This window comes from Dipodomys merriami, unplaced genomic scaffold (genome assembly GCF_024711535.1).
Source record: "Dipodomys merriami isolate MVZ:Mamm:240054 unplaced genomic scaffold, mDipMer1.0.p SCAF_49, whole genome shotgun sequence".
NCBI classification, from domain to species: Eukaryota; Metazoa; Chordata; class Mammalia; order Rodentia; family Heteromyidae; genus Dipodomys; species Dipodomys merriami.
This window is the reverse complement of record NW_027206057.1, coordinates 10,584,305-10,598,802: the sequence shown is the minus strand read 5'-3', so window position 1 is coordinate 10,598,802 and position 14,498 is coordinate 10,584,305. Positions and strand designations below refer to the sequence as shown.

Sequence of the window (14,498 nt, the reverse complement as noted above, 5' to 3'; positions counted from 1 at the left end):
TTTAATGGAGATTACTTTGAACCTGTCGATTGCCATTTTCATGATATTCTGCTAACCCCTGAGCATGAGTGGTTTTTCTATTTTCTGATGTCACCTTTAGTTTCCTTCTTCAAAGTTTTATAGTTTTCAGCAGCAGTTTTTCACTTATTTGGTTAGGTTTATTCTTAGGAATTTTATTATTTTTGAGGCTAATAGATTATTGTCCTGATTTCTTTCTCAGCCTGTACATCCCTGGTGAACAGGAAAGCTACTGGTTTTTTTGTGTGTCAATTTTGTATCCTGATACCTTTTGCTGAAAGTGCTTAGGAGTACTGGGGTAGAATCTTTAAGGTTCTTTAGATATGGGGTCATAGTATCTGCAAATAGATACAATTTGACTTCTTTCATATTTGAATTCTTTAATATTTGAATTCTTTTACTCTTACCTTACTTCTCTGCCTAGGAATTCTAATACCATATTGAATAACAGTGGAGAGAGTAGATATCCTTTTTTCTCTTCTGACTTTAAGGAAAATGATTTCAGTTTTTCTCCATTTCATAAAATGTTGCCTATATATTTTCCATATAACCTTTATTAAGATCAGGTAGGAAGAGGTCAGGTAGGAAGGTGAGTGAGAATGTTAAAAGGGGTGACAGTGATCAAGAGGCACTGTATTCATAAATTGCTTTGCTGAATGACAACTCCAATGTACAGCTACTTAAAAACAATTTTAAAAAGATCAAGTATATTCCTTCTAAGCTTCTTCAGTTTTTTTTTATTCATAAAAGAATGTTGGATTTTGTCAAAGGCTTTTTGTCTGTCAGTTGAGATGATCATGAGCCTATTTATATGATACAGTAACATTTATTGATTTACATTTGTTGAGCCATCCTTGCATCACAGAGATGAAAAAAACTTGATCATGGTATATTAACTTTTTGATGTGTTGTTCAATTTGGTCTACAAGAGTTTTGTTATCAGTATTTTGAGAATTTTGTTATCAGTATTTATAAAAGATGGTTCTATAATTCTCATATATTCGGGGATCATCTTGGAACTCCTCGCTGCCTTTGTGGCCATTATTATTATTATACTAGAGTTTGAATTCATTTTTTGCTTGCCATAGGCATGCACTGAGCCATTACTGCTTTTCTTTTACTGGGTTTCTTTGTTATTTTCTGTCTCCTTGCAGTCTCCTTTGTGGTTTCTGATTTTCTTCCTGGCTTTATTCAAATTCTTACAGTTCTTTTTTTTTTTTTTAACTTAATTTTATTTAAAGGATGAGGTCAGAGGGATTGGCAGATGCTTCTAACCCACCATTTTGCCCTGCCTCCCAGCTCTTGTTTTTTTGCCAAATAATAAAAAGTTTTGAAAAATAAAAACCAATGCCTCTTTTCTCATTAAAAATAATTTTTGGAAGGGGTTGTTTTGAAGTAAGGTCTCATTATGTAGCCTAAACTGGTTTAGAACTCACTGTCCTCCTTTCTCAGCCTCCTGTGTGCAGGAGGACATGCTTAGCTATAAAAATTCTTTTGTTTTGGGAAACATAGTTATTTGTTATTTAAAACCTTATTTGAAATTAATAAATGCTTAAAAGTTTTAAAGTTTTATTTACTAATATGACAATCAGTACTTATATACCATATATACAAAATAAAGGGCCTGCAAACCTTGAGGCACCTCCTGCCCTCTCCCAGGTTGTCAGCTGTTCTCACCAATAACTGACAGTGTTTGTTCCTTTCCTTCCTTAAGTTATTTCTCTTGTTTCACATTTACATGAGAGGATTTATTCTGAAATGAACTCAGTTCCTTTTCCAGTTCCCTGCAGTCTACCTCTACTGTTCTCAGGGTGAATTTCCTTCCTAAATTAAGTCTTATATATCTAAATCACACACTGAGGCTGCAGATTCTGGACAATTGTTCTATTCTTTTCTTTCCCCTTAATTATTGGCCTCTAGACATCTCCAGAGTATCAGAAACTGCAGGATTCCAGTTCTTGTTACGAGTCTCTTGCTCTCCATCTCGGCAGGAAAAGAAAAGAAGCAGAGTATACATTGGGTTTCTGGAAGACCTTTCCAGGAAAAATGACGGTAAACCATGCCAGCCATCCTTTGTTACTACCCCAGCAAACATCACCATCACCTACTGTTCCTCACTTGTATATAACAAAACTGTTGTAACAACTCCTTTTTGCAAATGTCTTAATGTCTATAACAATGGGACTTCTAAATAACAAAACCCTCCTTCATTTCTAGAAATCCTCTCTGAAGACTTGCCTTTAGTTTGTTTCAGTCTTTTGGGTCATTCTGGGATCCAAGTTTATGAAGTGTTTGGGTCCTGTCTAAACTTAGATTTAACACATGTTAGTAAGATAGGACCTGCAAATTCCCCTAAATGTGATTTGTGTCTGTTTCATTTTCTCTTCCATATTAATTTTTATTGTTTGCTTTATTATTTATTTTTAACTGTAGGATTCCTTGAGGAAGCCAGAGCGCCGGCTGCTGTGTGAGAGCAGTAACCGAGCCCTCTCTCTGCAGCATGCTGGCAGGTTTTCTGTGAATTGGTTCATTCTCTTTAATGATGCCCTCGTCCATGCCCAGGTAGGCTAGTCCCTAACCTGTGAAGAGGCCCTGGAAGGTGGGCTGCTGTATTTACTAACATCACATATTCTGTATCATTATCACTGAACAAAAGTTCATTATGTGATACATGACTGTATAGATTGTGATTCTCTGCAACTTTTTTTGTTGTTGTTGGCCAGTCCTGGGGCTTGAACACAAGGCTTGGGCACTGTCTCTGAACTTACTTTGCTCAAGGCTAGCACTCTACTACCTGAGCCACTGTGCCACTTGAGCTTTTTTTGTGTATGTGGTACTGAGGAATCAAACCCAGGGCTTCATGCATTCTAGGCAAGCCCTTTACCACTAAGCCACATTCCCAGCCCTCTCTGCAACTTTTGAATAAAAGAAATATTTAAGAATAGCTTCTGAGGTATGAGCTGGATATCACACAGCTTTTTTTCTTTTTGATGTTAGAGATCAAACCATGGTGTTCAAGGTACAGCCTGAGCAGACTTGTTTTTTGCTTTTTGGTGGTCTAGGGTTTGAACTCAGGGCTTCATGCTTGGTAGACAGGCATTTTGCTGTTAAAGCCATATCTTCAACCCTTTTAGCTCTAGTTATTTTTTGAAATAGGATCTTATTGTTTCCCCAGGCCAGTACTTTGATCCCCCTATTATACTTTACACCATAGCTGTGATGACAGGTATATACCACCATACTCAGCTATTGATGAGATGGGATCTTGATGACTTTTTTGCTCAGGCTGGCTTAGAACCACAATCTTCTCTATCTCTGCATCCTTGGTTGTTAGGATTATAGTGTCAGTTACTGGCATCACATTAGAGAGCATTTTTTGTTTTCTGATTTGAGCATGAGTATCAGCCATGTGGAGGTCCTCTCTCTAGGACCTTGTGCAACAGAGACTGCAGGACCACATGGGCTAATGATGGGAACAGGAAGAGGTTCCCGGTTGACATAGACTTCACAGACATGCCTTCATGTTCTCTTTCAGTTCTCCACACACCATGTATTCCCTTTGGCCACACTGTGGGCAGAGCCACTTTCTGAAGAAGCTGGAAGTGTGTAAGTGTGCTTTCTCTTCCTGCCCCATTTCTGTGGTTCTCTATTCTGTACTTAGCTCATTCCCTTAAATGTGAAAAAATACTCAGGGTTGGGAAGCTACCTGCCCATTCTTCAGAAGATTCATTTCCTAGTACATTGGCTAGTAAAGTGGCCAAACCTGTGATGATGACAAGTCATGGTAAATGGTAGAGGGGCCTCACTATTCTTCACATTCCCATTGTTAACAGAGATCAGAGTAATTATATCCTTTTCCCACTGTGAGATGCAACTCTAGGGCATAGCATTTAAATTTAATTGACTTCTACTTAAATAGACAACTTTTTGTATAGAGGTATTTTATACCTATAAATACCTATGGTATTTATCCTTGTAAACATTTTAGGAATGGCTTGAAGATAACTACCCCTGAAGAGCAGTTTACTCTCATATCATCAACACCCCAGGAAAAGGTTAGTCCGTTATGATACTTTCTTTCAATCTTTGGCCTCTTACAGTAGTAAAGAAGAAATAAAAGTTATTCTCACTTACAAAAATGACCCACAGTTATGGTAGAGATATCTTGGGATGTTGAGATGTTGTGAGGTAATAAGGACATTATATCAAAGGACTCTCGACAAGGCAAAGTTTATTTCTGTATAAAAGTGCACCATCAGCCAACATCTGGCAGGCAAGCACACAGAACTGGCAAGCTGGCTGCTCCCCTTTAATCTCCTTAAGCAGCAAGCCCTACCCTTCTGCTTGGAGTGGCCAAACCAAAATTCTCAATCGGCCACAGGATGTGGCTTAATTAACAGGAACAGGATCAACTAAAATTCAATGATTTTGTAACAGGATTTTTGAATTAAAGTGTAGCTGGAATAGGATATAATTAAAACATAACCAACTAGGGTTATGTTTTCTTTTCAGAAAAATCTTCATTAAGTAAAAACTTTTTTATAATGAGTTAAAGACAAGTGCCTGTGGCTCACACCTGTAATCCTAGCTACTCAGGAGCCTGAGATCTGAGGATCACAGTTCCAAAAGTCCAGGCAGAAAAGTCCCCATGAGACTCTTATCTCTAATTAACCACTCAAAAATCAGAAGTAGTGCTGTGGCTCAACTGGTAGAGCACTATCTTGAGCACAAAGAGGCTCAGGGACAATGCCCAGGCCCTGAGTTGAAGCCCAAAAACTGATGACACCTACCCCCCCCCAAAAAAGGGACAATTTTAATCATATAGCAATAAACTGATTTTATCTACTTAATTTTATTGACTTAAATTTAATCATATGACATATATAGTATTAAGCATGTAATAAGAAAAGCATTAGGATACAAAAATTACTCACTCCAAGTAAAGGTGGCATAAGCCCAAAGCGGTGCTTGACAAATTGTTACTATAAGCCTGCTGACAGTTGTGTTTTGCTCCTAGACTAAGTGGTTACGGGCTCTAAGCCAAGCTGTGGATCAGGCTTTGAGGGGGACTTCTGACCTTCCACCTTATGGAAGTAGCAGCAGTGTTCAGAGGCAGGAACCACCCATTTCACGCAGTGCCAAATATACTTTCTACAAGGATCCCCGCCTAAAGGATGCCACTTACAACGGGCGCTGGCTCTCAGGAAAGCCTCATGGAAGGTGAAAATACTTAAGCTTCTGCCTGGAAGGAGGACAGTAGTCACATTGCAGAAAAAGCATTTATTATCTGAAGCATTCACTGACATGAATATTCTTTGCGTATTCCTTCCCAGAGGGGTTTTGAAGTGGCCTGATGGAAAGATGTACACTGGCATGTTCAGGAATGGCTTGGAAGATGGGTAAGAAAGTTGTTTAAAATATGACAAACTCAAGTTTGGTCACAAATGACATTTTTTAATGTTCAGAGATACAATTCAAATAAGCATTAGATTTTTGTTTTTTTTAATTTAAATACACGTGTCATGTATTAGGACCCATAATGCAGATGTATGAGCATGAAAAAAGCTAGGATCTGGAGTGTAGCCTTTGATTAACCTTGACTGAGTCATAGCTATATGTGACTTCAATTCCATAGGTTCTCATTTGTTAAAGGGGGACTGTGTCTCTGAATTTCTCAGTTATGAAGACTAAACTTTGGATAATGTTGATGAGGAGACCGTTAAAACAATAGGGCCTCTTTTACACAAGAGACAGAAATTTTCCTTTTAGTAGTTTCAGATCTGTAGTTATATATGTTAAAAGAGAAACCTGTCGGGGCTGGGAAGGTGGCTCAGTGGTAGAGTGCTTGCCTTGCATGCCTGAGGCCCTGGGTTCAATTCCTCAGCACCACATAAGCAAAAAGAAAAAAGCCGGAAGTGGGGCTGAGGCTCAAGTGGTAGAGTGCTAGCCTTGAGCTGAAGAGCTGAGGGACAGCGCCCAGGCCCAGAGTTCAGGCCCCATGACCGGACCCAAAAATAAATAAATAAATAAAAGAGAAACCTGCCCAGTGTTATGGTAATGATACTAAAATGATATTGTATAAGCTTGCCTGTCATATTTTTGTCACTGTATATATATATTTTGGGGGGGAGGGGATAATGGGTCTTGAACTCAGGGTGTGGGCACTGTCCCTGAGCTTGCTCAAAGCTAGTGCTCTACCACTTTGAGCCACAGTGCCACTTCCAGTTTTCTGGTGGTTATTTGTAGTAAGAGTCTCATGGACTTTTCTGCCTAGGCTGTCTTTGAACTGTGATCCTCAGATCTCAGTCTCCTGAATTGCTAGGATTATAAGCTTAAGCCACTGACACTTGGCTTAAATGATAAATTTCTAGCAGTGAGATATTTTGTCAGCTACAGAAGTAATTTTATTGTCTACATAATATATATATAAATTGGATGATGAATTTGTTTAATAATGTTTTATGATGTCTTTTACTCTTTAATAGATTTTTAGAATGATAACAGCTTTAGATAATCTGCTTTATACCTGTTTTATATAGATGAGAAAGCAGTATACTTGGACTTACCTAAAGTGATGCTGCTAGTGACAGAGACAGGTCAGACAAGTCCTCTGCTTTTCATTGGCCTTTCTCAGAGACTTGACTCATTCCTCTAAGATTTGCTAAACAGCTTAGGTAATGGATATAGGTTAAACCAAGACCCTTTCTGCCCCATTCCTCCTATTGGTAAATCTTTTCTCTGTTCTTTTTGTTGAAATGCTTACTGATGTACACATATAAAAGGTGAAGATGTCATAAGTACATCTTTAGATATTTTTTTCAATTTTCCTTGATAGGTATGGAGAATACAGAATCCCAAACAAGGTTCTGAACAAAGAAGATCATTATGTGGGCCACTGGAAAGAAGGAAAGATGTGTGGCCAAGGTGTCTATAGGTAATAACATTAGAAAGACTGTTGGACTGGTGTTACTTTTTCCATGAAAATCTAGAGTTTGGGTAGCCATGATTTCTAAGGAGTAAATTCAGTACACTCCTTTAATTACTTTAAAGTCTTCCTTTAAAGTGCTATTCCTCATTTCTCACAAGATGACAATAGTAAGTTAGTAAATTTGTTTCCTAAGTTCTATATGTTATATATAACATTCTTATACATCCTGCCTATTAATATAATTTCATTACTCAACTCTAAGACAGACTAAACATCTTTATTTCCTCTCATTGATAACTAATTACTTCATTTTCCAGTCAAGCGACTAAACATACAATTTCTTCCTATGTAAATGCAAATATACCTTCATTATGTAGTAACATTTTAAGCTATATTATGCAAAAATGCAACATTGTTATTTGTGAAAAATAACCATATAAACAAATAATTACCATTGAGAATATCACTGGATTTTTTAGACTTTGTAATGTTCATTTGATGGATCTTTACTGATCCTTTCCACAGTTACGCCTCTGGTGAAGTATTTGAAGGCTGTTTTCAAGATAACATGCGTCATGGTCATGGTCTCCTCCGAAGTGGAAAATTAACTTCTTCTTCTCCCAGCATGTTCATTGGCCAGTGGGTGATGGATAAGAAATCAGGATATGGTGTCTTTGATGATATCACAAGGTACTGATTCTGTTTTTGATCTCAAGTATAGTATAAAAGGATAAGGTTCTGTACTTCCCTTAAAATAATGATAATTTTATGAAGTCTGAGGTTTTGTAGCTTAGTCTAACCTTGCTGTATAGCCCAGAACAGCTTTGAACTTTCCATTCTCCTGCCTCAGTGTCCTGTGTATTAATTAGCACTACAGGCATTTACCACCATGCTAAGACTAAGCATCTTAACTTGGTAACATTAGAAAACATTTTCAGCCGAGAGCTGGTGGCTCACGCCTGTAATCTTAGCTACTCAGGAGGCTGAGATCTGAGGATCACGGTTCAAAGCCAGCTCGGGCAGGAAAGTCCATGAGACTCTTTATCTCCAATTAACCATCAGAAAATTGGAAGTGGTACTGTGGTTCAACTGGTAGAGCACTTGCCTTGAGCTGAAGATCTCAGGGACAGTGCTCAGGCCTAGAGTTCAAGCCCCATGACCAACATACCACACACACACACCACACACACACACCACACACACACACACACACACACACACACACACACACACACACACACACTTTTCATAAGGAAACAGTTGTCAGATATCAGTTTTTGTTTTGTCTTTTTTTTTTTTTTTCATTTTTCTTGTGGGCCATGCAGTAGGTTACTTTTTTTCTGCCCTCCCTCAGTACTGGGGTTTGAACACAGGACCTTATGCTTGCCAGACAAGTGTTCCTACCACTTGAGCTACACCTCTAACTCTTTTGCTCATATTATTTCTTTTTAATCTCTTGATAGTACTGGAGTTTGAACTCAGTGTCTGAAGAATAAATAAATATTTGCTAGGCATGTGCTATACCACTTGAGTCATGCTCTTAGCCTGCCTTATTTTTCTAATAGGGTCTCACTTATCACTTTTATGCTCAGACTAGCCTGGCCCAGTCCTCCTATTTATACATCCTATGCAGTTAGGATGTCAATCCGTCTTCAAGCTGAAATTCTCCCAATCCCCACCTCCCAGATAATTATAGTTACAGTAGTAAGCCACTGTTACCTTCTCTGAAAACAGCTTTTTTATTTCATGTTTTTGCAATGGCTCTGCCATTGAACTACATCCTTAGTCCCAGTAGATTACTTCTGTAACAAAAACCAGGATTATGCAGAATATACATTTACCCTAAAGCTTCACACACACAAAAAGAGTTTGCTGTCTTGAAGAAGCTACTGCTTCAATGTAAAATCTTTTTTTTTTTTTTTTTTTTTTTGGGTCCAGTCATGGGGCCTGAACTCTGGGCCTGGGCGCTGTCCCTCAGCTCTTCAGCTCAAAGCTAGCGCTCTACCACTTGAGCCACAGCGCCACTTCCGGCTTTTTTCTTTTTGCTTATGTGGTGCTGAGGAATCGAACCCAGGGCCTCAGGCATGCAAGGCAAGCGCTCTACCACTGAGCCACCTTCCCAGCCCTCAATGTAAAATCTTTAAAGCAGTCAATATGTAAAAAGCTGAAGCCATTTCTTCTGGGGTTATAGATAGGATAGTATCTACTAAAAAGTTTTAGCCTTTCTGCTTAGGTATTTCTGTCAGGTTAGGGACTTGTTTTCCTATGTACAAATCAAGGATCAAGCCTAGTTAAATTCAGTTTAAGCCTTGGAGGAATAGAATTTTTTTTTGTTGCTCATGGTGCTTGAACTCTGGGCATGTGCGCTGTCCCTCAACTCTTCAGCTCAAGGTGAGCGCTCTACCACTTGAGCTACAGTGCCACTTCCAGTTTTCTGGTGGTTTATTGGAGATAAGAGTCTCATGGTCTTGCCTGCCCTGCCTGGCTTTGAGCCTCAATCCTCAGATCTCAGCCTCCTGAGTAGCTAGGATTACAGGCATGAGCCACCAGTGCCCAGCGGAATATAATTCTTTACCTCAATATTTGATTTGATATATTTACTTTGGACAGTATACACTTTCTCCCATGTTATTAATGTACAGTTTAAAAATTACTGTTATTACTAAATTGTATGATTATTTAAGCAGTTTTCTGTTTAAAATAGCCTAGTAAGGTTTCTTTAAATTTGAGTAAGTGAAAAGACTAGCCTTTTATGGCAAACCATATTTGTTAAAAATTTTAGTAAGTAAACTTTTAAGCAAAGGAAAATAGTTAAAAAGTTGGATTCTGCTTACATTTTAGCTTCTTTGGCATTAAAAAAATTACATATCTTAAAGTTATTTAGGAAGTATATAAAGTATATGTAGGGCTGGGAAGGTGGCTCAGTGGTAGAGCACTTGCCTTGCATGCATGAGACCCTGGGTTCGATTCCTCAGTATTACATAAGCAAAAAGAAAAAAGCCGGAAGTGGCACTATGGCTCAAGTGGTAGAGCGCTAGCCTTGAGCTGAAGAGCTGAGGGACAGTGCCCAGGCCCAGAGTTCAGGCCCCATGACCGGACCCAAAAAATAAAAAATAAAAATAAATAAAGTATATGTAGATCCATGTCAGGTAGACACTCTGATGAGAACATAGTTTTGAGTAAGGTATCTTCAGCTGTCAGATAGTCTGGTGTGTGAGGGGACAGAATTCAGAATTAATTCACCACTGTAATTAGAAAAGTAGAATAGTTGGTATCTACTAACTTAGAAATAATGTCTTGGGGGATGTCCTTTGTAAAATATCCTTTGTAAAATAACTTTTATCCCTTTTCTCATTGCCATCACCAGTATCTGTTTTCATTCTTCTTTTCTGTTTATTCAGGGGAGAAAAATATATGGGAATGTGGCAAGATGATGTATGCCAGGGGAATGGAGTGGTAGTTACCCAGTTTGGATTATATTATGAAGGCAACTTCCACGTTAATAAAATGATGGTGAGTGTGATTTTTATATGCAGCTCCTACTGACTTTTAAAAATCCCTATATCTCTTAATTTTTTTTAGGATGGTATGCCAGTATTGGGACTTGAACTCAGGGTATTATGCTCAGTTGGCTTTTTTGCTCATAGCTGTTACTCTATCACTTAAGCCACACCTCTGCTTCCAGCTTTGTATTGGTTTATTGGCAATTATTTGTTGGCTTGGACTGGCTTCAAACCATGATCCTCAGATCTCAGCCTCCTGAGCAGTTAGGACTATAGGAGCAAGCCACAGGGCTTTTAATGTTCTGCCTTCTTAGTACAATTTTCTTTGTCTTTTATATTATGGAAGGCTTTGGAGATTTGACCACAGGAACACTTTAATTTACTCTGCATTTTATTATATTGTGATTTTTTTTTGTTTTTTATTTTTTCTCCCACAGGGAAATGGGGTTTTACTTTCTGAAGATGACACTATCTATGAGGGAGAATTTTCTGATGACTGGACTCTAAGTGGAAAGGTTGGAAATGTACTACTTTTTCTTTCTCTGCTACATTCTTCTCCTAATTTTTCTTGAGTTTAAGAATTTATGTACCATAAGAGTCACTAATTTTAAATGTACATTTCAATGATTTTTTTAAATATATGAAGTTGCATGACCCTTAGTTTAGATATATACATCACTTGAAAGAGCTCCTGCTCTTTCAGTTACTTCTATTTCTGCCTTCAGTTCCAGATCTTATCCTGTAAGACTTGCCTTTTTTAAACCTTTCTTATAAAGGGAATCACATATGGCTTATTCTGTATAGTAAAAACAATATTAACATAGTATTTTTGAAGTTTTCCTGTATAGTACTTGATTTTCTTTTCTCCCCTATATAGTATTTCCAAACCACATTTTATTTATCCCTTCACTAGTTGATGGAAACTGGATTATTTCTTCTTTGTTCTTGTTGAGGATTGATCTCAACTTTGTTCTTGTTATGAAAACATTCTGCCCCTTGTACCATGCTTCTAATCCTTTTGCTTTGATAGTTTGTTTTTCATATATAGTGTCTTGTACTATCTTTGCCCAAGCTGACCTTGGACTTCCAATCCTTTTATCTCTGCCTCCCTTATAGCTGGAACCATAAACTTGCTTTACCACACCTGGCTTGTTTTTGCAATGCAGTTTCACTCACTCACAAGGCCCGAGACTGACCTTGAACTGTGATTTTCCTATCTCTGCCTCCCAAGTAACTGGGTTTAGAGGAGTGCACCACCATGCCTGGCCTACCACTGTCTTATTTTTAACTCAAGACTATTGTGAACAATGCCAATCTGAACAATACCAATATGAACATTTGACCTACAACATTATGTATTAATACATGTTTTTGTTTCTTTTTAGTAGTTAACTAGAAATATAATTGTTGGGTTATGTCATAAATGTTGGAAGACCTATTAAGAAACTTCCCAAATGATTTCCAAAGTGGTTGCTCTATTTTGCATTCTCATCAACAAAGTGTAAGGACTTTAATTTTTTCATTTTGCGTATGGATACCCATATGCAAAAAGAGTAAATTCTTAACTCACAAAAGTTACCTGCATTTTTCCTATTTTCTGTTTTCCTCTTACAGTTAGTTATTCTATTCCAGTGAGTATAAAGCAATATTCCTATATTTAATTTGCCATTTACCAAATGATTAGTGATACAGACATATTTTGTTTAGTTAATGTATCTTTTTTAATGAAATGTCTATTCAAATCTTATTGTTGAATTGTATGAATTCTTTTTATGTTCTGGATATGTCTTTTATCAGATATGTGATTTATACATATTTTTCTGTAGCCTGTGACTTGTTTTGCTTTGCTTTCTTCTTCTTCTTTTTTTTTTTTTGGTGGTTGTGGGGTTTGAACTTTGGGCCTGGGTGCTATCCCTGAGCTCTTTAGCTCAAGGCTAGGGCTCTACCACTTAAACCACAGTGCCACTTGTAGTTTTCTGGTGGTTAATTGGAGATAAGAGTCTCCCAGAATTTCCTGCTTTGAACTGTGATCCTCAGATCTCAGCCTCCTGAGTAGCTAGGATTATAGGCATGAACCACCAGCACCCAGCTTGTTTTCTGAATGGTGTCTTTTTTTTTTTTTTTTTTTTTTTTTTGCTGGTCATGGGGCCTGAACTCTGGGCCTGGGTGCTGTCCCTCAGCTCTTCAGCTCAAGGCTAGCGCTCTACCACTGGAGCCATAGCACCACTTCCGGCTTTTTCTGTTTATGTGGTGCTGAGGAATCGAACCCAGGGCCTCATGCTTGCAAGGTATGCACTCTACTGCTGAGCTACCTTCCCAGCCCCCTGAATGGTGTCTTTTTAAAGCATAAAAGTTGTTAACTTTTTATGAGGTCTAATTTATCATAAGAATTTTTATAACTCAGACTTTGGTGTCCAATTTAAAAAAATATTTCCAAGAAATTTCTGGGATTATTTTTGTTTTTGAAGACAGAGTCTTATTATATAGACTTAGACTGTTCTGGAATTCACAGTATAGTTCAAACTGGCCTTGAACTCATGAACCTCTGCCTCAGCTTTCTGTGTATTAAGATTATAGATATGCACCCATTGCTGGGAGTTTTTTTAGTTTTATAGCGGACTGAGGATGTAGCTTAGTGGGTGAATGTTTGCCTACCATATGCAAGGCTGTAGGTTTGATTCTCACCACTGTAAAAAATAAAGGTTTATAGTTTTTATATCTTATATCAGTAGATTTAGGATTTACTGTAGTGAAATTTTGTGAATAGTGTAGATGTCTTTTTATATGTAAAAACTACTTGCCCTCCTACCTTTTCTCACTGAATCTTTTTGACATATTTGTTGGAATTAATTGGCCATAAAATATGCTCATTTCTGGATCCTCAGCTATGTTCCTTTGTGCAGTATGTCTCTCCTTATGTTAACACTTCATTATCTTAGCCAAGCATGGTTTCACATTTCTGTAATCTAGATACTCAGAAAGCTTATACAAGAGGGTCATGATTTTGAGGCCTGCTAGATACTATCTCAAACAAAAAATAAAGTTAAAAGAAGATTTTGAGTTACATTATGAAATGAAGTATGTCTTCCAGCCTTGTTCTTCTTAAAAATTGTTTCAGCATCCCAGATTCTTTACCCTCATCTCCTGTATACTAGGTAAGCCCTATATATGGCTTACCATGTAAGCCATATTCCAAAATTAGGTTCTTGCTCACGCTGCCTTGGCTGGCCTAGCATTCATAGTACTCCTGCCTCTGCCTCCTGAGTATTTGGTACAGGTGTGTACCAAATAAACTTTAGGATTAGCCTGCTGAGATTTTGATAGCAAATACATTGACTATATAGGTAATTGGGGGAGAATTGACATCTTAATATTATTGACTCTTTTAATCCATCTTCCTAGTAAAATTGAATCTTCTAAGCCATTAACATAGAATAGCTCACATTCATGCTTATCTTTAATTTCTGTCAGCAGTGTAATATAGTTTCAGTGTACATGTCTTGCATTTTTTGGTTAAATTTATTCCTAAATATAGTGCTATTATAATGACAGTTATTTTTTAAATTTTATTTTTTGGTTGTTCATTACTAAAATATAAAAAAAAATGATTTTTTTTCTTTTTTGGTCGTATTAGGCATTGAACTCAACTTCATGCTTGTTCAACTTGCCTGTTTGTCTAGCACACTACTACTTGCTTGCTCATTTGCTCGGTACTCTGTCACTTGAGCCATGCCTCCAGCATGGCTTTTTGTTGGTTATTTTGAAAGTAGGGTCTCTTGGACCTTTCTACTTAGGCTGGCTTTGAACTGCAACCCTCAAAGAGCAGAGATTGGTAAAGAGCAAATTAAAAAATATGTTAAAATTTAATGCTTCTTTTCCTCATAATTTTTGTTTGTTTGTTTTTGTTTTTGTTTTGTTTTGGGTCCGGTCGTGGGGCCTGTACTCTGGGGCTGGGCGCTGTCCCTCAGCTCTTCAGCTCAAGGCTAGCGCTCTACCACTTGAGCCACAGCACCACTTCCGGCTTTTTTTTTGCTTATGTGGTGCTGAGG

General features: G+C 37.7%; 1 protein-coding gene across 4 annotated transcripts in view; it reads left to right on the top strand.

Moving 5' to 3' along the window:
- The window catches only part of Als2 (alsin Rho guanine nucleotide exchange factor ALS2), an 85,092-nt gene that overhangs the window by 54,402 nt on the left and 16,192 nt on the right, over window positions 1-14,498 (top strand). For 3 of the 4 annotated variants that reach the window (XM_069995833.1, XM_069995831.1, XM_069995832.1), the window contains exons 14-23: window positions 1,939-2,070; window positions 2,452-2,580; window positions 3,554-3,624; window positions 4,007-4,073; window positions 5,036-5,238; window positions 5,352-5,417; window positions 6,854-6,952; window positions 7,472-7,636; window positions 10,348-10,459; window positions 10,887-10,964. In XM_069995833.1, the coding sequence (XP_069851934.1) occupies window positions 1,939-2,070; window positions 2,452-2,580; window positions 3,554-3,624; window positions 4,007-4,073; window positions 5,036-5,238; window positions 5,352-5,417; window positions 6,854-6,952; window positions 7,472-7,636; window positions 10,348-10,459; window positions 10,887-10,964 (1,122 nt within the window). The remainder of the gene's footprint in view (window positions 1-1,938; window positions 2,071-2,451; window positions 2,581-3,553; window positions 3,625-4,006; window positions 4,074-5,035; window positions 5,239-5,351; window positions 5,418-6,853; window positions 6,953-7,471; window positions 7,637-10,347; window positions 10,460-10,886; window positions 10,965-14,498) is intronic. The other variant, XM_069995834.1, reaches the window with a different exon arrangement.